This window comes from Mus pahari, chromosome 21, assembly GCF_900095145.1.
Source record: "Mus pahari chromosome 21, PAHARI_EIJ_v1.1, whole genome shotgun sequence".
Taxonomy (NCBI): domain Eukaryota; kingdom Metazoa; phylum Chordata; class Mammalia; order Rodentia; family Muridae; genus Mus; species Mus pahari.
The window spans coordinates 314,044-336,743 of NC_034610.1; the positions used below are offsets into that span (position 1 = coordinate 314,044).

A 22,700-nucleotide genomic window follows, 5' to 3' on the forward strand; every position below is an offset into this window, starting at 1 on the left:
TGCCCACGTGTAAGAATTAGGGATGAATACCCACACGAGCTATCTGTTCATCTCACAAGAGGACAGTCTTGCTTTGCTTTGGCTGGACGTTTAATAGCCTTGCCACACGAAGTGTCTCTCTTAGGAGAATCAGTGACAACAGTGTTCATTGGTCACATGTAACCTGACCCGTCTCTCAGCCAGAGATTTCTTGGCTCTGAAACACCCTACTAAGGTTCTTGCAAGGAAACAGATTCTCCCAGTGTTTAGGGCCAGTTAGTCAGAGGGCCACGGCCACAGCTACAGTAGCATTAGTACTGCTAAGTGGGCAACATTCCTTCATGTCCTGGGGTGTATGAAAGTCTCACCAAAGTGACAGTTAAGGGAAGTATTCTGAATTTCCTGAGTGACTCATGGCAGCTGCTTGATTCACTCTTTGAAGCAGAGGTGTCAGTGTATAAATAAGAATGACCACAGAACCGAGTGTAAACACACTCCTGGAAGATGCTATCATCATTCATAAGAGCAGCTTCTGTTCTGAGCTCTGTTTTGAACACCTGGGCCTTGGAAAACACTCTTTAGTTGCCTGGTGACGATTTTCCTATAAAATGACCGCCAGTAACTGTGATCTGATTTTTTTTTTTTAATGAAATTTCCAAAGTAAAACATCTCCACAAGGTGGAGGGTTCAATATAGAGCCCCGCCTCAATGGCTCCTGACCAAGTTTCTCCTCACTTTAATTTTGATGACCTACCAACCGCTGATTATAGTTGACTGTTCTTCACCTTTCTCTTGCATCTATTTTAATCCAAGTTAGGTATTTGGGATGCTAGAACTTTTTGCATTGATAGTAAATGTACTGCTCTTAGTTATTATTTAGTTTTGAGGTAGGATCTTGCTTTGTAGCCCAGGTTGTCCCAGAACTCACTAGGAAGAATTAGCCTAGCCTCATGTCATTCCTTCTGCCTCAGCCTTCCAAAATGCTGGGTTACAAGTGGAAGCCGCTATTGCCAGCAGTGACTACTCTACCCATCAGCCGCTATCCGTGGAAGGCATCTGGGTGATTGTCTCGTGTTTGCAGCCTGGCTTGTAACCTGATGGCTGCACGCTCTGTGTCCCTAGGTTTATCAGGAGGCACCGGTTATGAGGTAGCAGTAAAGCTTGTTCAGAGTGTCTTGTGTTCGACTTCGTATTGTAGCCAATATTGATGTTGCAAACCACTTCTTAGGTGAGCCTTGGAGTCTGGAATAAAACAGGCACTCAGATGAAAGGATATAAACAAAAGAGGTTGCTTTTCTCATAAGATAAATTCCAAAATCAAATAAAAATAAATCTTTTCTTTTTTTTAAAGGCAACCTACAGTTCATAGGCAGTACCGCTAGTGGGTTATGAATCCTTGGACCTTGGATTTTACTGTATGAAGTGGGAAGTTAGGATGGTGGAGATCACTATGTATAGAAGTCTAAGCCTGGGCAGTTGTCCAAAAGACCTCATTTGAGATAGACAGAGGAAGGTCTAAATCCCAGCTTCCTCACCCCCCCCCCCTGCAAAATGGCTATTTTCTAAGTCAATGATTTCCCATAATTTAGGAGAAAAAAACAGATGATGATAAGATCACAAATTCTTTCCAGAAGAAAATCAATTCATAGCTAGTATTCTAGCTGTGTTACTTAAAACACCACACTAGTGGTTTAAATATAAAAGCTAATTGATCTGGTGTTAAAACTCAGGCTGTGTTTGGACAGACAGTTGCCTTTTATTTGCCTCTTCACATTTAACCCTACTGGTAGGTATATGTGAGGTTAGGTCGTATTCTTTCTAGAATTCTTTCTCTTTTGGAGATGTGATAATCCAAGTGACTACAAGGCTCTTTACAACACCACGTTACATTGAGACTCCTCCACAGAGGGAAGTATCACAGGCCTTGATGATGACTGGCTGGTAATTTGTGTTGTGTACAGGAACCCAGGTCCACGGAGGGCAGTGAGTACTTCGATAGCCACTCGGATGGACTGAATGCAGAAGGGCAGGTGCCCACTCAGACATCTGCCTTACTGTGGTCAGGGGGCTCGGCTCAGACCCTGCCTCACAGAAGCGAATCCACTCATGCGATCGGCGTCGATCCCCTCCGACAGAACATCTACGAGAATTTCATGCGAGAGCTCGAAATGAGCAGGAGCAACACAGAACACGTGGAAACGTCCACAGAGACCATGGAGTCCAGCAGCGAGTCTGTCAGCTCATTGGAGCAGCTGGATCTGCTTTTTGAGAAGGAGCAGGGAGTGGTCCGGAAAGCCGGGTGGCTCTTCTTCAAACCCCTTGTCACCTTGCAGAAGGAGAGGAAACTGGAGCTGGTGGCTCGGAGGAAGTGGAAACAATACTGGGTGACCCTGAAAGGTACGTGGTAGGTCATGCTAGCAGGAGCCTGTCCTTCCTCCAGCTGTTCTTTCACCTGGAAGTGCTGATGGGGTCAGCATGGACTAGTAAGTATTGTGTGTCTAAGCATGTATGTACATGCATGTGTGTATGTCCAGGGGACAGCCTCAGGTGTCATTCTCTAGGTACCATCTGTCTTACTTTGAGATTTAGTCTCTCACTGGCTGAGAATTCTCCAGTGTGGTTAAACCAACTGACCACTGAGCCCCAACATTCACCTGTCTCCACCTTCCCAGTGCTGGGATTATAAAGACTATTACTATGCCTAAGTATTTTGTTTTTGTTTTAATGTGGATTCTGCAAGAAAGGGATCCACCAGGCAAATGGGGGATCAAAGGCTTATGAATTGAGCCACTTTCCCAGCCCTAACTTGAAAGATTGGGATCTATTGTCTCACAGATCTACTGAAAATCTTAACAAGTCTGTTTAATAGTTAACCATTTATATGTGTTATTAAGTCTAAGAAATAACACCTTTTAAGTTAAAGAATTTTCTATGTAAGAATGCCTCGCACAAGCACTGCTCATTAACAGTGGTGATTTCTCTGCTCACTGTGGGTGTGCAGGCTGGAAGAACGCCATCTTGTGAGGCAGCGAGATGCCTCTTCTGTGAGCACGGCTCTGATCTATGCAGGTGCAGACAGGAGGGGCAGACAGCCTCAGTCTCTGCAAAGGCCGCCTGTGATTGTCCGGGGCACCGAACAGGATGCCTCAGATGTCACAATCAGATATTCCCACTTGTTCTTCCATCAGGGAAGGGAGCAGAAAAGTGAGTCAGACATGTTCGCAGTCGGTGTGAAGTGCCCAGTGTGCCTCCCTCACAGTATCCCTGCGTGGCTTTCCTTGGCTCTCTGGTCATTTCTAAATCCCTTCCCCAACCTTGATGGGTAGGCATCACTTCTTAACCACCTATAATGTCCTCCAGTAAGTTTCCCTAGTGGATGGTTTGTGCTGTGTGTAAGCCCCAGCACCCAATAACTTCTCATAATGGGTCAGGATCCTTATGGCTCATGATTGGCTGAGGAAATCATAGAACTGACCCAGTTGTTAATGTCCCAGGGAATCAGGCTCTTATGCATAAGTGAGGAGATTTTAAAAAGTTGGAATAGAGGATCATACCCAGTAAAAAGTTTGAAGGAATAAGAAAATAAGGCCTTAACTGCCTCTACATGGGTTATGAAATGGTATGGAAACATTCTGTAAGTGGAGAAGGTTTAAGGGTTTGATTTGCAGGCCATGGGGAATATGTTTCCAGGGTGACAGAGTGGAAGTAAAAGTAAACATGACTTCAAAGATGGCAGTCCCCTCCCTTTTCCCTAGTGCCCTGTGACAGACTTCCCAGGGAAATATAACAGGTCTATAGTACCAGGCACAAAACCCCCCTGTGGAGCAGGCATCCAATCCAATCCACAGCTTTGGCTACCTGCCATAGCCTTCACGTCTCCACCTCTGCCCTCTGGGAATTCCCTGTGTTAAGGTCAACTTTCTTGGCTTCAAGGCTGTAAATTATAATGTCGGAACTAATGTATTTGGGCTAACCTCATTTGAAAACAAAAGAGTAGTGTCTGTCCATACACACTGAAGTATCGTTTGGGAATTATTCTTGAAGCAATCATGTGGATATTTTGGAAATGATTTTCTGTAGATAGGGATGATGGCTGAACCATGTTATGACCTGCTGTTGCTGATGTATACAGTGCTAAGCAGACAATGATTCAAGTTTGGAAGATAGAGCATTTAATAGGAACCATCTGCCTCTTCCAGTGGGTTGATTTTCATGTCCTTCCCAGGGACACCCTAGGCTGAAGAGTTGTCAAGGTTACGACAGTGTTTGTCAAAAGGCACAGCATTCCGTGTGGTGTCAGGATAAGAGCTCATCAGAATTGGTTTTGGATGCTATGGACTCTGCCCCAAGTTAGGCGCCCCCCTGCCCCCCCCCCCACAGGTTGTGGAGGGACAGTGTGAATTGAGGCTCTCAAAGAGCAGGTGAATTCGAAGAGAAGCCTAGATTAATTGCTTGTTTTCCACTGTGGGATTTCTATTATTTCCTATTTTATTCTTATTCTTCCACTGCTGGTCAGGTATGTTCTCCGTTGTGTAACTATGGCCAGAGGAATGTCTACTTAATCCCACTAGGAGCTGCTAGGCCTGGGGTAGGGCTGATGGCTGTCCACCGCAAGGGTGGGTTGAATGAAGAAGGTTTCCTGGTCATGAGTTGGCTTCTTTCTGTCAATGCCAGGGCCGTCTTCAAGGTACAGAACCCCTTTCAGTTACAAGTCAACTTGTACAACTGGGGGTAGGTTGATCGCGTACCAGCCTGTGATGCTGCGCTTTGCACCAGTCTTAAATTGGAATGTCCCCACGGCACGTTTCTGGGATTGAGATGTTTGGTGACCTCTTTTGGTCTTTTCTCCAGTTTTGGATTCATTTTCTTTCGATAAGTTAATTCAAATCATGGCTGCTGGAATACAACATCAGGTAAACTGGAAAGGAAACATGAACCCAAGGGAAGAACCTGGTACTAGGTGCAGCTGGCCTGTGGCTCTGTCAGCTTCATTCTGAGCCTCAGGTCATGGTGTTTTGCTTATATAAAGACAGATGGGTCTTTCTCAAAGGAAAAGGGCTGGGCTGGTTTTCATGGTCATCCTTGTCTAGGAAGAGAGGTTTAGATCGGCAGCTCTGGCTATAAACCTCTTCTGTCTCCTCTTGCCTTTGGTATTTGATTATGTCCACCTTCCTAGTTTGGACAAAGCTTTATTTGTGTTGAGGAGAGTTGAGATGTTGAAATGCTATATGACAGGGACGGAGCACCCATTCAGGAGGCTGCACTTGGGCAGACCTCTTTCCCCTGGCACTCTGCTACAGTGCTGGTTCGTGTCAAGGCTTAAGGAAGCAGTGAATGTGGCAAAAGGAACACGCTATGAGTGTGTGCATGCACATGTGAGCTCATGCGTGAGTGGAGATAGACTAGGTAGGCCTGGCACATGCTAGGCAACCACACGGCACATGCTAGGTAACCACATACTCAACCTATAATATCACCTGTAAAACATCTGAACTTGAATGAGGACAGAACACAGTGTTGGGCCCTTCTCACTCGGCACTGGGGAAGACAGGCTGGGGGCTCCCCACTGTTGATGGGAAGGGCACGCATCCACAGGTACCTTGTCGTTAATATGTGAGTGTCAGTGCTCGGTGTGTAAAATAATGCGTGCACTATTTCACTGGGGCTAGGGAGATGGTTCAGTCAGTAAACCGTGCTAAACAAGCACGAGGACCTGTATTTGATCCTTAAAACTCATATTTTATAAAATGAATGCAGTAGTGTGTGGTTGTAATCCCAGTGTAGTATAGTGAGTGTAGTGTAGTGTGTAGTAGAGTATAATGTTAAGTGTAGTATAGTGAGAATTTTGGTTTCTTAAAAAAAAAACACCCCAGTTATGTTATATGAACATGTTTTTGTTTTAATCTCAGGTGTGTGTGGGGGGGGCATAGGGCTACTTCAGATCGTCCACAGGAGCAGACTATTTGCCTTGTGTGTGCTCTGGGAAGGGCATGATCTTTGTTAGCTATAGGTGGTTTAATTCTGAGAATTCTTGAGCAGGTATAGATGGGAGAGGCCCAGTCCGGCGGTGACTGCTCCCCATTACTGCCCCCACTGCTGCATATATTATTACTGGTTCGCTGAACTGCTGGATATCCGGACAACAAAGATTAGACTTGCCCCAAGGAACTGCATCCCTAATCGGCAGGAATTTGTTGGCTGAAAGAGGTCTTCCCCTCTAACCTTCTTTGTCACCTACCTAGTGTTGGGGGTTTGGAAGGGATTAAGGTGGAATAAGGACTGAAAGGTGGTAGAAATATCAGAACCCAATAAAATAAATAAAAAGACTAGCCGAATAAATGAAGTAAAAAACTGAGGAGGCCTGACTCAGTGAGCAGAGTGGATAATGCCTTAAGAAAAGATGCAAAGTTGACCTCTGACCTTCACATACAAGTGCTCATATATGAATGGGTGAAGGTTTGAAGTAGTCTTATGCTAGAAAACATACTCCTGTGCTTCTTAGGATCGATGTAAATATAAGACTGAGTCTAAATCTTTGATCTGTAAGTCTTTATTAGCTTATTAAGGAAAATAAAACATTGGAATCACAGGTACTGACATTTAAAGAGTAGTGCTTAGAATCGAATCATAGTTCATTTTCTAGCTTGTGAGATGTGTGAGATTGTTTGGTGTATATTTGAAAGGTCAGCTTGATACTTTCTTATAAATGGCCAAGTTCAGTAGCTATTTCCTGTTTCCTGGCCCACAAACTATAAGTGTCGCTAACACACATGGGATTATTTTCAGCCTACCACATTTAATAAATACATTTGAAATAACGTAGTCATGTACTTGAGATTGAGGATGCTGAGGTTCAGGGAGCAAAGTTCAAATCTGTGCTCCACTGTTGTCTTGCCTGGGGCATCTACACACGTGACTCCATCCTGAATTTCTTGTTGGTAGATGGGTGCATGTCACTTTGACAACTTTGTAGGATAGCTGTGTGGACAGAGTACCTGGGGAGTCAGGTGGAGGTATACTGAAATTTTTTTTTCCGAGACAGGGTTTCTCTGTGTAGCCCTGGCTGTCCTAGAACTCACTTTGTAGACTAGGCTGGCCTTGAACTCAGAAATCCGTCTGCCTCTGCCTCCCAAGTGCTGGGATTAAAGGTGTGCGCCACCACCACCCGACCTAAATTGTTATTGATCAGTGAAACCATGCTGATCACATCATTTAGGTTTGGTTCTGTCCTGAGATTTTTAACTAGGAATGTTGTACATGCCAGGGTTTCCTTGTTTAAACACTAGCCTCTTGCAGGTGTCCAGGGACATTTTGGGATTGTGTCATTTACCTGTCACTCCTTTTCTATACTCTCTGGTCGTGTGGCTGGCAGGAACATCATTCTGCTTTCATCTTTCTTAGGCTGTACTCTGCTGTTTTATGAGACCTACGGAAAGAATTCCACAGACCAGAATAGTGCCCCACGGTGTGCCCTCTTTGCAGAGGACAGCATCGTGCAGTCTGTCCCAGAGCATCCCAAGAAGGAACACGTGTTCTGCCTGAGTAACTCTTGTGGGGACGTCTACCTATTCCAGGTACCACTGCTGTTCTGCCAACGGAGGGGTGAGGTGGTGGTGTGTGAATGATTAAGGTGAGACAGAGCAGAATTGAACAGGAAAACACTGGCGTGAATTCAATGGATGCTCCATTAAGCTTTGGGATTAGGGTGTGGGCAGACTAAGGCTGTTCATACTCACCAGTGCAAGGATCATGGCCATGTCTATAACAGGCATTTGTCTGGTGAAGTCTAAAGCTACTGCCTTTCCTATCCATGCCAGGACAAAGAAAATATTGTGATCTGTGCTCTGCATAACATATGACCTAGAGAGAGGGTAATGTCTGAGAGTTCCAGAACAGAGATCTGTTAAAGAAAGCCCGTGGCTAGGGAAGCGTCAGCTGTTCCCAGGCATCCCTAGTGAATGTCAAAGAAGCTTCTCAGGCTCACTAGAGCCTCCTGGACAAGTGTGAAAGTGGTGGCTGCCTTGGGATAGTAATACCCAGGATATCTGCCATTAGGATGTCCAGCAATTTGATAGAAATGCCTAGCATGGTGTTGAGTCTGGCAGACTAATTGACTTCTGCTACTGTTGCTCAGCACCTGTGTCTTCTTGGAATACTCCGACAACTTCTTGACACTTTGGGCTTTGAACAGGATGATTAATAAGGGTGCACAGAAGCCAGGCATGGGGTAACACACATACGTAATCCTAGCTCTTGAGAGGCTGAGACAGGAGGATTTCTGTGAGTAGTAGACTACATAGTGAGTTCCAGCATGACCTGATCTATACAGAGAGACTCTATGTTGAAAAACTATCACTGTTACCACCACCACCAACCATCAAAAGAGCATATAGGATTGCTTTTTAGCATGAATGTAATACATATGACATAATGTCACCATGGTGAATAGACCCTTGTTTTCTGTCACTAACTGTGGGCTGTTTTTGTTCCTGTCTTTCTGGTCACTACACTAAAGTTTCCGCTTTTGTTCCTGTCTTTCTGGTCACTACACTAAAGTTTCCGCCTTACTTTTATTTCTGCATTGACATACCCAGACAAAAATCAACTGAAGAAAAGGTTATTTTCTTTAGTTCATGATTCTAGGTCACGGTCCATCACTGTGGGGAAGTCGCAGTATTTGGGGGGAGGGGGTTGAGATATCATAGTCACAGTCAAGGGCTGGGAAAGAAACAAATGCACACACAGTAGTTAGTACTCAGTTCACTGTCTCTACTCTTACAGTTTATGATACAAAGCCAGGGAATGGAGCTCCTCACTCTCAGCCTGGCCTTTTCATATCAATTAAAGAAGTCAAGACTGTCCCCCCATAGACATGCCCACAGGCCAGACTAATCTACACAGTGCTTCATGGAGAGACTTGCTGGGAGATCCTAGGCTGTACCAAGCTAGCAGTTAGAACTAGCCAGCATAGACTCTTTGAACCCGAGTTGGGTGTTTACATTTGGGAAACTAAACATTTTGTTTTGGTTTTGTGTTTGTGAAGGGACCCCTTGGGTTTGACACATCAAAGCTGGCTCTTCCATTTTGGAGAGAACTTTTCCGTTCAAATAATCTCAAACAATTCCCTTATCCCATGCTCAGGCCACTAGCCAGACAGATCTGGAAAACTGGGTCACGGCCATCCACTCGGCGTGCGCATCCCTCTTTGCAAAGAAGCATGGGAAGGAGGACACGGTGCGACTGCTGAAGAGCCAGACCAGAAGCCTGCTTCAGAAGATAGACATGGATAGCAAGATGAAGAAGATGGCAGAGCTGCAGCTGTCTGTGGTGAGCGACCCCAAGAACAGGAAGGCCATCGAGAATCAGGTACCATTGATTGTGTGTCACCCGATAGCCACCTACACACACGCTCATGTAAATCAGCTTCTCCCTTCTCAGTTCTTCTTCATTACTTATATTCTCCAATCTGCACATACTGATATTTCTAAGAGATGTGTGTTCTCACCTGAACACACAGAAATAATTATGAAATAGGAATCTTATTTCTAAGAAGTATATAATCTAGTTAGAAAGCAAACCTGGTAAACATGACACTAAAGAAACCTTCTAGAACGGGCTAGATTAGGTGTAGCCTTCAAATGCTGTGAGAAGCCACAGGGTTGAGGTTGGACTAGGAACTGGAGGAAATGGTGAGGGTGAGTTCCTGGAAGAAGGTGGTCTGAAGACATTGTTGACTTATGCATTGTTGAGTTTTCAGGTAGGGAGGAGGACAGGGGCCATTTGGCTTAGGGTAGAAGTACTAAGAGAGGTGGCTTGGGGCTCCTGTGCATACTAGCATAGAAGTGCCAAATTATATGCATGAGAAGTACTTGATACTTAGCTGGGATCAGGGCTGGTTCAACATAACAAACTCCATCAACAAAGTGGTTTATGAACAATAGAAAGTTATTGTTTATGCATCTGGAGTCTGAAAGTCCTTCATCAAGTCATGGACAGATTCCATGTCAGATGGGGCCAGCTTCCCTGGGTATAGATGGGGTTGTCTTGCTGACTGTCTGATATGGTGGAAGAAGTGAAGGAAATCTCTGAGTCTCTTTAGGACACTGATCTTACCCATGAGTTCTCTGCCCCCTGAACTGCTTATCTCCCAGAAGGTACCATTCCCCAGTTCTTGGGAGTCAGGACTCTGGCATGGAGATTTGGGGGAGACACATAATTCGGGCCGTTTCAATCTTGACGATAAGACTTGGGGGGTATTATTTTATCCTCTGGTTGTGAGTTAGATTTTCAATGCCCCCACCTGTGTTGAAGGCTAGATCTCTTCTCAGCGGTGTCCACAGGAGGGACCTTATATCACAAGAACTGTGACATCATGGACGGATTAAATAGTAAAAGCACCGGGAGCTGGGCCCTAGTTGGGGAATGTGATAAATGAGGGCCTGCCCTGAAAGGGTTTATTCTGTCTGTCTGTCTGTCCCTTTTCCTCTCGCTCTTCCTCTCCCACTCTCTTCCCCCTCACCTCTGCTTCTCAACCACCACGAGGTGAATGTCTTTGTTCTGCCTTCTGCAGCCCCCACCCCAATGCCCTGCCTCTCCATGGGCCCAGATGACACAGCCAGGTGACCACACACTGAAACCTCAGAATCTGTGAGCCACGTTCTTTCCTCCCCTATGTTGATTTTCCCAGGTGTTTTCATCATAGTGATGGAGACCTGACTACATTCTCTGTATTGAAGGTTGGAGGTGAAGCACGGCCTGACTAAGGAAAGACAGTGGGCAGGAAATGGGGGTGTTCAGGTTCAAAGAAAGCTCTGGTAGCAAGTAACGTAAAAAAAAAAAAAAAAAGTCTGGGAATTTGTTTTTTTAAAAAAAATGGCAAAATGCAGTTTTCTGTAATTCTATAGAATTTGTGCTGAATGGATCTGTTCTTGGGGAAGATGCTTCCCGTGCTCAGGGTTCCTGCCAGCACAGTAAGAAGGAAAGCAGAGCGAGTAAGGGCATGGGGGTTTGACTAGCAGATAGGTGAGGTCTGTCATGTCTCTGTCCTGCTTTTATCTGGAAAGACTTAGCCAGCAGATAGGATAGGGGAACCGGGCCATTGTTCTCATGTAAGGAGAGAAAGGGAGTATTTGGCAAAATTGAGAGGGTTCTGGTTCTCTCCTCTTCTTTGTCCTCTTCCTCCCCCTCTCCCTACACACACACACACACACTCTGTTTGTCTGTCTGTCTGTCTGTCTGTCTGTCTGTCTCTCTCTCTGTCTCTCTGTCTCTGTCTCTGTCTCTCTGTCTCTCTCTGTCTCTCTGTCTCTCTCTCTCTCTCTGTGTGTGTGTGTGTGTGTGTGTGTGTGTGTCTCATTCTGGGCCTCCTCGTGGCCAGAGAATCCTAAACAAATACTTTTTTAAATATTTAAATTTGGGCTAGAGAGATGGCTCAGTGGTTAAGAGCACTGTCTGCTCCTCCCATAGAACCTGGGTTTAATTCCCAGCTCTCACATGGCAGCTCACAACATCTGTGACTCTAGGTCCAGGGGATCTGATACCCTCATCTGGCCTCTGTGGGCACCATACATGTGTGGCACATAGACATGTAGACATGCAGAAAAAAATTTATATACATAAAGTAAAAAAAAAAAAAGATGGCAGAGGTCTTTGGCTGTAAGTGCATTCAACACACATATACACACTCACATTTACACACTCAGACACACAAACATACACGCTCACACACACAAACACTCACACACTGACATACAGATGCATACTCACATATACACAGACACACACACAGAGGCACACACACATTCAGATACACTCATACTCACATACACACACAGACTCTCTCTCACACACACACATACACACTCTCCACATATTTTTTTGCAGTGTCAATAGCTTGTGAATGGATGTTCGAAGGTGTTTGATCTCTGATGAGCAGGGGTTGCAACTCTAAGCATTTACATAAATCTGAGAGTCTTCCATGGTTAGGTGGTCCAAAGAATTCTTTTAACGAATCGAAATCCGTGGTGCTGTAGGCCTGTGGTCCCAGGTACTTGGATGGCCAAGGAAGGAAGATTATAAATTTAAGCCAGCCGTGCCTACATTGCAACTTAGCTAGACCCTGTCACAAAGACATGAAGTCATGATGACGTTGGAGCTTAAGGGTAGAACATTTGTGTTTACATGCGAAGGTGCAGGAGTGTTACCCTTCAAGGCGCATTGCCCACTGTCTGACGGAGTCACATTAGTCATTTTGAGTACACCTTTCTGATGTTATCAGTTCTTTACTCTGGTTCTAGCTCATCCCTGCTCCCAGCCCTAATGCCTCCCTGCTTCCCCCCTACTCCCCCCACCTCCCTTTGGGTTCCTGGGAAGAAACTCTTTTGAGTTAAGCTTCAGAAATTCTGCTTTAATGTCATGTTACCGTGTTAGATTTTTTTTTTTTTTAAGGCCATAATGTAGTCACCTTTCCCCCAAGGGTCCTGCATTGGGTAACAGGAGTTACATTCACTGGGCTCTCTCTTCCCAACTCAACTGTCAGAGGGAGCCACTTGCTCTCATTTGCTGGACCCAAAGTCTAAGAAAAGCGCATGAGTTCTGGGCATGGATTGACATCCCCACGGCACCTATTAATGATTTTCCTGGTTCTTGCATTTCAAAGAACAGGTCCCAGGCAGGTAAGTATAGAGGTAGAAATAGAGGCAGTTTGTTAAGGATGGGGAAAACACTCCCAAGGATATTGGTGGGTCAGAGAGAGTGCTCAGCAGGGAGAGGTGTGCCTTTTTGCATTGTTCACACTGTGCCCACCTCCTGCCCTGCCTGAGTATTGTACAAACGTGCTGTGTCCCTCACACGCATTCTCTGGTGTAGGAGGTTCTAGCCTTCCGTTAACTGGCTTGATTCATGTGTAACCCTTGGTACATCTTTCTCCGGATCTTCCTCTCCTAGGCTTGAGATTGCTTTTAAGTCTCCAACTAGGAACATATTGTGCCAGTGCACAGTTATCCACAGGCTTGGACCAAGGAGGCCCCAGCTCCCGTGCACCTTTCATGTGTTCTGCAAAGTTCCCATTGACAAGTTCCCACTGTAAAGGAGTGCTCTAGCTCACTGCCGTTTGGAGGTCACAGCTGGGCTTGTCCCAGAGACTCCAGAAACTTCTGATCTAGCCACATAATACCAGATCCTACAATGTAGATGACATCATGCAAGATGGATAAAGTCTCTGGAACAGGATCTCTTTGAAGTGGATGGGTGGAGAAAATGGTTGTCAACACCCTTTTCCAATTAGAAAGACACTGTCATGGCAACAATGGCTGTTTCATGCTGCTGTGGAGGTCACACGCTTTGCTTAAAATAAACCTTGCTACAGTCCTGTCCTCTGGCCTCTGGGCTATTTCACAGGCAGATGATGCAACGTTCATTTGAGCGTATCCAATACGCACCAGACCCCTCTGTGTGTCCACATGGGGAGTGCCTTTGAAGTCTCGAGGGAGGAAGCATTGTAAATTAAGTCCAGTTAGTACTTTATTTTCCTTTCCGTTTATTAACTCAAACAAGTAAATGAAGACAAAAGCTTCACCAGCCTTGGGCAGTCCTGGCATCCTCTTAGATGACTTTGCCACCCCCACCCCAGCCTGCATCATTGTAGGCCCTTTTCAGGGACCAAGGGTCTGCCTATGAAGAGTGAGCTGGAAAGGGGAATAGAGGTATGTAACCAGGGCTGCTATGGTGTCTGGAGAATGTCCCCAACCCTACCCCCCCACTCCCAGTAGGACCACATCCATCATCCCAGCCTGGGCATCCTTTTAATATATTTATTTAAAGGTTTAAGTTGATAAAGAAGGATGCATTGTGTTTAGGTACTTAGAAACCATGGTGAGGGAGCAGTGTGGATGCAGCCTTTAAAGTGTGATGTTATATGTGGATGGGGGAGGGGCGCGGTTTGTGGAAGGGAATGGAGAAGAGTTGTGGGACAAGGCTGGTTGACAGAAGTGCAATGCACAGATATGGGTTTTCTTTAGTGGTCAGTAGGGAGACAGTGGGAGTGTGTTAGGCAGCACAAATGTAGCCCTATTCAGTGACCTTCTATGCAGTGCTTGCTATAGGCTAGGTGTGTGTGTGTATACTGTGTCCTCAGAGTATCCTCCATCTGGAAGCATGGCAGGATTGGGCCTATAGTCTCAGTCTCAGTCTCTCTCTCTCTCTCTCTCTCTCTCTCTCTCTCTCAAATTTATTTATTTATTTATTTATTTATTTATTTATTTATTTATTTAATGTATGTGATATACTGTCCCTCAGATCCCATTACAGATGGTTGTGAGCCACCATGTGGGTGCTGGGAATTGAACTCAGGACCTCTGGAAGAGCAGTCAATACTCTTAACTGCTGAGCCATCTCTCCAGCCTGGGCCTGTAGTCTCAACACAGGCTATAGTTTCATGGTGTGGGGCAAAACAGCAGGAGGAGACCTTAATGTCCTGTGTATGCTTGGGAGACCTCTGGAGGAGAGACCATCTGAATTGCTTCTTAGAAATGAGGCTTTAACTAGAAGAGGGGCAGAGAAAGGTGCCCTGTCCAGGGTGGCATATTTTCATACAACCAACAGTGTTCACATGTAGCCAATACATCCAGTCACAAGGTTTCCTGGTTTCGAAGCCCTTCGGCATCCCCGTGGCATTGAACATGAACTACTGTCCACTCTGGCCTTCATCCAGAACCTTACTTGGCTGTGTTCTCTCAGACTGCTTCCCGACTCCTATCCTTTCTGGGGACTTCTAGGCAGAGAGGACTCTGCACTTGCGTGCTGCTTCCTGTCACCTGGTCCACTCTGCACATACCATTTCTCGTGAAGGCCTGTGGGCGGCTACTTCCTCCAAGACTGCCCCTCACACAGGTTCTGCCTAGGATGTCACATGGCTCTACCTTCTGTCTGTCTCTTGGCTCAGCACACTGCTTTCTAGTTGTCTCTCATGGCTCCACTTGCCCCCTGCTGCAAAACACAGCTCCTAACGGACCCCATTTCTCACAGCTTTGGTTGTTTTCTGGATGTGGTGAGTGATTAGGCATCCATGCAATGTTTTGGGTGCTCAGCTATGGCTCCTTGGGACTTCAGTAAGGTACACACTTGCTGACTAAGTGTGGGATACATGACTTAGTATGAATGAGTGATAAATCCTTGGGTCTCTGGCTCCCATAACATGGGGTTTCCAGTTTGATTTGAAGGAAAACTTACTGGCTGTAAAATGGGTGACTTTTATCTCCATGGAGGCAAAGCTAGCCTCTAGTCAACTTCAGTAGACCTTTGTCACTGGTTGGGATCTTTAGTGAACATAGGTCTTAGTATTTGCAAAGCACAGAGTGGGTGTTTTGAAAAGTCACTCCACCAAAAAGGAAAAAGTAAACTATCTTTTAGGCCAAACCTACAAATGGACAGTTGAATGAGCAAATGAGATAAAATACTTTCCTCAGGGGGTCGGGTGCTGCGGGAATGCTGACGTCTCTCTTTGACTACATCCTGTGCTGTTTTGCGTCATCATGATTTTTATCATTGGGCTTCATCTCCCCCTCCCGCCCTTTTACAGCTCTCTAGAGCATCATGGTGCTCATTCATTGAACACTGCTATATGTTACCAATAAAGAGCAAACTCATCATTGAGTTTGTGCCGGTGCTTAGACCTGGGAGTTTCCTGTGGGATTTCATCATTAAACATTTCCCTCTGTGTGTGTGGGACTGGTGATATGGCTTTAATAGGTGTAGCCTACTGACCTGAGTCTGATCTCTGGTACCCATGTGGAGGTAGAAGAGAAGCAGCTTCCAAAAGTTATCTCTGACCTCCACACACACAGCATAGAACTTACACACACACACACACACACACACACACACACACACACACACACACACTCTCACACATACACATGTACACACATTCACACACAGATAACTTATTTTAAATCTTTGCTCTCTGATCTCGGGCAGATACTAGGTAGCTGAAGCTGTCCTTAATTGACCGATCTTGCCTGTACCTTCTCAATGTTGGGGGTACAGGCATGCACCATGATGCCCAAATTATGATCCAGTCCCAAGGCTTTGGGAATGTGGGTAAGCAAGTACTCTACCCACTGAGCTGCAACCCCAGAACTGAGCTACATCTCCAGAACTGAGCTATACCCCCAAAGCTGAGCTGTACCCCCAGAGCTGAGCTGTACCCCCAGAACTGAACTGTGCCCCAGAACTGAGCTGTGCCCCCAGGACTTATGTTGCATTTGCTTCATATATGTAAATATACTGTTGCTGTCTCCAGAAGAGGGCATCAGATCTTATTATGGATGGTTGTGAACCACCATGTGGTTGCTGGGATTTGAACTCAGGACCTTGGGAAGAACAGTCAGTGCTCTTAACCGCTGAGCCATCTCTCTAACCCACTGGAAGTCTTTCTAATGCTTGTTTATTCAGAATGGATGTCTGACATAGGGGATTTTGTCTGGTTTTCTGTGGATACTAAATAACACAGCCAATAGGAGACACCATCGGTGTTGACAAAATCTGTCACCCTTGATAGAGTCCAGTGCCTGGTGGTCACTGTAGGCCATGTGGAGGTAGCCACCAGGGCCTTCAGAATGTCAGCTTCCTGTCTTGTACTGAGCTTTATGTTATCAAATCTCCTGTGCCTCTCACTCTGCCTGTTGATCTGCATGCAAATAGAGGTTACATTTTATATAGACGTATGGTTGTGATGTGTTGGGGAGACAGGAGAGAGGTCCCCGGACAAATACCATCTGATGGCATTTCTTGGCCAGCTCCTGACTCCTTTTTCTTGAAGAAATACACAGCGCTTCTGTTGTGTAAATATCTGTAGCTGCTTTAATTGTTTTCAGTTGTACAGGTGGTAGTTATTCTCCCAGACACTGAATAGCAGCTAATGCTAAATGTCTGTCCTATCTCTGAAGTGCACTTGATTGTCATTGTTTTTTTGGAACGCCAGGTCCCTGCCACCACACATGCTGTGTTTGTCTGTGTGCAGTTCATCCAGTGGGGCAGTGGCTCTCAACCTCCCTAATGCTGTGATCCCTTAATACAGTTCCTCACGTTGGGGTGACCCCCAACCATAACATTATTTCATTGCTACTTCATAAGTGTCACTTTGTTACTGTTGGGAATCATAATGTAAACATCTGATGTGCAGGATATCTAATGTGTGACCCCCCCCCACACACACTGGTCATGACCCACAGGAAAGGACCTAAGGGTATAAATGGGGAGAGACATGTGACAGGGGAGGCATGTGTTTCACTTTATATCCCATAGTGCTCTGTAACATAGCATTGTTGCTCTGTAACTATCATACACTTTGGCATGTCACTCTATTGGGACCCCCAGCTGCCTTTGATCTTGGCTGTCCTGATGAAGTATATCCGAGTGTCTGTCTGTGTAGGACCATGACCTAGTAAGTTCTAGTACAAGGGTGTTAAAGGTGGGGAACAGCAGATTGAAACCACACAGCTCCAGCTGCTAGTAATTTTTCCTTGAGGGCTGTGTAAGGAATTGCATTTGCAGTTGGAGCTGCACAGACTTGTAGCTAAGGTTGAAGTCATCGCTCTTCTCTCTTCTCGCTGTTTAAGATCCGGCAATGGGAGCAGAATCTGGAAAAATTCCACATGGACCTGTTCCGTATGCGCTGCTATTTGGCGAGCTTACAAGGTGGGGAGTTACCAAATCCCAAGAGTCTACTTGCTGCCACCAGCCGCCCCTCCAAGCTGGCTCTTGGCAGGCTGGGTGTCCTGTCTGTTTCGTCTTTCCATGCTCTGGTAAGTTCCTGGGGAGGGTTGGGTCAGGGGCTTGCGCCTTTCCACAGTTGACTAATACTTCTGCCGGAAGTTAACCAAGGGTCACCAGAGACTAGGTACTGGGGACCAGCAGAGTAAACTGTAGTTTCCAGTTTCTCAGATGCTTATTCTAGCTGTCAGCTGGAAGTTACTCCATATTCTCATCTCCCTGTCTATCCCTCCTCATACTCTTGGGAAGGTGCTGGTCCCCGAGGAGTGCTCTTACTGGGTTAAGAAGAGAAAGATGAATTAAATGATGTTTAATCTGGGGCTGGGATGATAGTTCAGTGAGTAAAGTGGTGTCCTTGAAAATGTGAAGACCTGGGCTTCATCCCTAGGGTCTATATTTGGGGAGCTCCAGGTAAACAAGAACCTGTCTCTAAAAAACAGAAGAATAAGGGGGAAAAAGGGGGAAAAAGATGGAGTACTAGGGAGATGGTTCAGTGATTAGAACAAGAAGAAAGACCTTCTGGTAATGTATCCCTGCAAATGCTGGGAGACCCTAGCTACCCACCTGTAAGTCCAGCCTTTGGAAGGTGGAGACAGGATCCCTAGAGCTGAGCAAGTTGTCTAGCCAGGTTAGTAATATCAGTGAGTTCTGAGTTTGATTGATATTCCGTGTCTCAAAAAACAAGGTGGAAGAAGGATTGGGGAAGATTCCTGATGTCAACTTCAAGCCTCTGCTACACACACACATGCACAGGTGCCCTCACACATATGAACATGCTTATACACGAGCACAGTCACCATATACACATAAAAAGGAGAAAAAAAAATGAAAAGAATAAACATTGTGGGTGGTGCCTGAGGACCTTTGGCGTCCACATGCACCTGCAGACACACAGACACATATGCAAACACAATGCATAAACAGTGGTTTGCTTGGTGTGTAGTGCTGGGAGCTCCACGGGTAGGGTCTGAACTTGCTTCTGGCTTTTTGCATTGAACCGGCTCATCCTGAAGAGCTCAGAGTGGTTTTGCCGACTCTGCTGCCTGTCGCGGGTCCATCTGATCGTTGGCTTGCGCTATCTAGGTAAAGCCACTGTGGAGGCTGATTTCTTCCGCATGTGAACTATGCGGCAGACTCAGGCACTGTCAGAACACACTTACAGCCAGGCCGACTCAGGCACTGTCAGAACACACTCACAGCCAGGCTGACGTCTCCACAGGGCAGAAACTTCGATGGGCTTTAAGATGTTTTTCAATTGTGTTTAACATTAGGTGTGCTCCAGAGATGATTCCGCTCTCAGGAAAAGAACACTTTCCCTTACCCAGAGAGGAAAAAGCAAGAAAGGCATATTTTCTTCATTGAAAGGTCTGGACACCCTAGCAAGAAAGGGGAGGGAGACGAGAGCTTCCATAACTCAGGTGAGTTCTTGACATGGGAGGAACAAGATGCTAGGTGACATTTTTTGACACCTCCCTTTCTATTTGCATTTTTGTTTACTTGTAAGAAGTAGCTATTTGTTGGTTATAGGTAGTGGTTAACTGTAGTCCATTGGCTAATATTGAGCCTACATTTTCTGAATGGAACTGCCATAATTACATTCTGTATATAAATGTCAAGGTCAATTTTTATATTAAGGTAACTTCATGTAATTAAAATGATAAAGTAATAGATAACAGGATAACTTGCTTATTTTAGAAGTATCATTTAGTTAATTAAATGAGCCTTACTGTCTGCCTCAGTGTATCTGCTGAATGTTCTCAACAAAAGATTTCTTGATAAACAAAAGCATTTGGTTGAACATTTTTGTTTTAAAAAAGATATTATGTCAGTACTTACACAGATGAATGAAGTTGATGTATTAGGTATGCCTAGTTGAATATTTCATGTTAGTATTCTACAAAATTTAGAAGATAAGATTTACAAAAGTAAAAAAAGAATGATTCTAGTCAAACAGAGGTCTATTAACATATTGTCTTCCAATATTTATTCTAAGCACATTAGAAACAGTTATAAGATTGATTTTTGTGGCTTTGCCAACTCCGTTCCTCATCTTCTGAAATGCATAATTAGTTAAAAAAAAAAAAAGAGCAATGTCAAGAAAATTCCAGATGACTTAAATACTATGAAACATCACAGAAAAGTATGTGTGAAGCTATGAGAGGAAAGAAAGCAGACATCTCTGCAGAGGGAAAGCTTCGTATTTGAATATTAGTATAGATTGTGAAATGGAGACAAAATAAAACATTATACAATTTCAGTATTTAAACTAAAAATGTGTAAATGCCAAGGAACACTGCGGAACCTTTTCATTAGTCTTCTTTTCTTCCTCCTCTGTGTTAGATGTTTGATTCTAGCCACAGTCATGGATTTCTTGGAACTCAGCTACCTCAAAAGTCCACTAACTCCAACGAGGTAAATATGGTGGGACAGGGCCGCCATCTTGGCAGCCATTTTGTTTTATGCTGACTAAGTTGAGGAACGCTGGTTTAGAGTCTACACATGGATCTGTTAAAAGACAAGTTTAGAATTAAAATGGTCCTACTAAGTGAGCTAAGAGGTGTTCCCTGAATGCTAAGAATTTTTGGAGGATTTCAAACTTACGACATTACAACCTGAAAATTAGTACCTAGCCAGAGCTCCAATTTGGTGTAAGGTTACCTGTTCCTCAGCAGTTCCTGAACCCTCCTTTGAATATTAGTCATTGTCAAGTTACAGCTTCCTCCATGGTCTTCAAGGCCTTCACACAGCTGCTTCTCGAGACATCCTCAGTTGGGTTGAGCAATGTCTTCTCTAGTCTCTAGGGTGGCTTCTGTTTCTGAGGTCAGGAGTATGGTCAGGAGTGGATGCACTACTTGGATATGCTTATAGTCACATTTTGTGCTTTCCTTAAATTCCTGTCCTTCTCAAAAAGCTGCGGTTCATATTATTAGTCAGTTTCTCCAGATTTTCCTCTACCAAATTACTTTCTTTTTTTTTTTTTCCATTTTATTTCTAACAGACATCTGAGCTACTCATCAAAGGTAAATGATCAGTAGTGGGGCTGGAGAGATGGGGTCCGGAGGTTAAGAATATCTACTGTTGTTCAACAGGCTCCAAGTTCATTTTCTAGCACCAGATGGTGGCTAACAACCACCTGTAACTCCAGTTCTGGGAGAATTTGACGTTCTCTTCTGGTCTCAGAGGATACCAGGCACCTGTGTGGTTTGCAGACATACATATAGCATAATAAAATAATTTAAAAACACTGATCATGGGGCTGAAGGAATGGTTCAACATTTAATGGAGTTTTTTTGCTCCTCAGTGGACCTGAGTTTAGTTCCCAGCACCCACAGGGCAGCTCACAACTGCCTGTAATTTCAGCTCCAGGAGACCCTGATGCTCTCGCCCGACCTCCACGGGCACCTGCATACAAATGGCATGGGCAAATACACACTCTCTCACACAAACATAAATTTAAAAAATTAAAATAAGAAAGCCTGATAATGATCAGCGTAGACAAACCTACACTCGATCATTGCCAAAACTACCCAACACATTAATGGGAATAATTGGATAAGTTGGAAGTTTAGCCTGGAAAAACAAACAAACAAACAACCAAACAGCCTGAGTTAGACACTGACCGTTGCTTTGGGAGGGAGTGGAATACTCCCTGGTGATATAAAATACTCAGGGAGGACATCTATGTGTTCTGCCTTCTTGCGAAGCTGGGTACAGTTTCTTTAGTGTGCCATTGTTGTTGCTAAAGCTGTTCCTCTTGCATGGCAGCTCAACCTCAGGTGCCCTGAGTGTGAATGAGTTGGAGAGCCTATAGAATTATATTTCTTCTCATCTGCAGTCTCTTAGGACCATGTTGGCAAGAGCAGGTTGTGTGTGGGGGTAGGGGGACTTGAACCAGGAATCTCCTGTTTTATGCTCTTTTTGGCAAAGTTCACGAGCCATGGGTAGACAGAAAAGCTGCATCCAACTTTTCTTTTCTATAAAGGATGCTATTTATAAGGAATGCTGTCCGTTTCCTGCCCTGTGGTCTCTGTATACTTGCAGAGCTGATTTAAAACCCCTGTCAGATCATACTGTTGTTGGAGAATTTGACATAATCCTGTGGTTGATATGTCACACAGATTTGCTATATTCTTACTGTGTTCTGCCTTATCCTATTAAGTTACGTGTATGTGAATGTGAGTGTGTATATATGAGTGTGTGTGTATGTGAATGTGAGAGTGTGTGTGAGTTACTATATGTTTGTATCAGTGTGTGTGTGAGTATGTGCATGCGAATGTGAGAGTGTGTGTGTGTGTGTGTGTGAGTTAGTGTGTGTTTGTGAGTGTGTGTGAGTGGTGTGTGTGAGTGGTGTGTGTGAGTGTATGAGTTGTGTATGAGCATGTGTATGTAAATGTGAGTGTGTATGTGTATGTGTGCATGAATATGTGTGTGTGTGACTGTGTGTGTATGTTGTTTTGAAGAGCTTTTCATAAGCCTTGGCTCTGTGCAGTGTAAGTGTTCCTGTGTATTTTAAGCCCACAGCTCATGTCAACATTATGATACTCAATGTTTGTTAATTAATTTTTTGTATTAGCTGTAGTCCTTTAATGGCTGGGAAGTGTTGGTCTATGATAAAATCCCAGCGTTTTTGTTTTTGTTTTTGTTTTTTTTGGTTTTTCGAGACAGGGTTTCTCTGTGTAGCCCTGGCTGTCCTGGAACTCACTCTGTAAACCAGGCTGGCCTAGAACTCAGAAATCCGCCTGCCTCTGCCTCCCGAATGCTGGGATTAAAGGTTTCCACATACTCCTGTTGAATCCTCAAGTCCCAAAGCTAGCAAAGACATCTCTGCAGCCCCCTGCTTGCTTCATATAGGGATGAAACCCTGCATAGGGATACAGGAGGCTCTGAAACCCTGCATAGGGATACAGGAGGCTCTGAAACCCTGCATAGGGATACAGGAGGCTCTGAAA

The 22,700-nt window shown here is 44.8% G+C and overlaps 1 protein-coding gene across 1 annotated transcript in view; it reads left to right on the top strand.

The window, feature by feature from the left end:
* Positions 1-22,700, top strand: part of Tiam2 (T cell lymphoma invasion and metastasis 2) — a 194,124-nt gene that overhangs the window by 100,107 nt on the left and 71,317 nt on the right. Inside the window, exons 4-9 of the mRNA XM_021221237.1 lie at positions 1,941-2,376; positions 7,381-7,553; positions 9,121-9,345; positions 17,598-17,783; positions 19,023-19,169; positions 20,092-20,163. Coding sequence (XP_021076896.1) covers positions 1,941-2,376; positions 7,381-7,553; positions 9,121-9,345; positions 17,598-17,783; positions 19,023-19,169; positions 20,092-20,163 — 1,239 coding nt within the window. The remainder of the gene's footprint in view (positions 1-1,940; positions 2,377-7,380; positions 7,554-9,120; positions 9,346-17,597; positions 17,784-19,022; positions 19,170-20,091; positions 20,164-22,700) is intronic.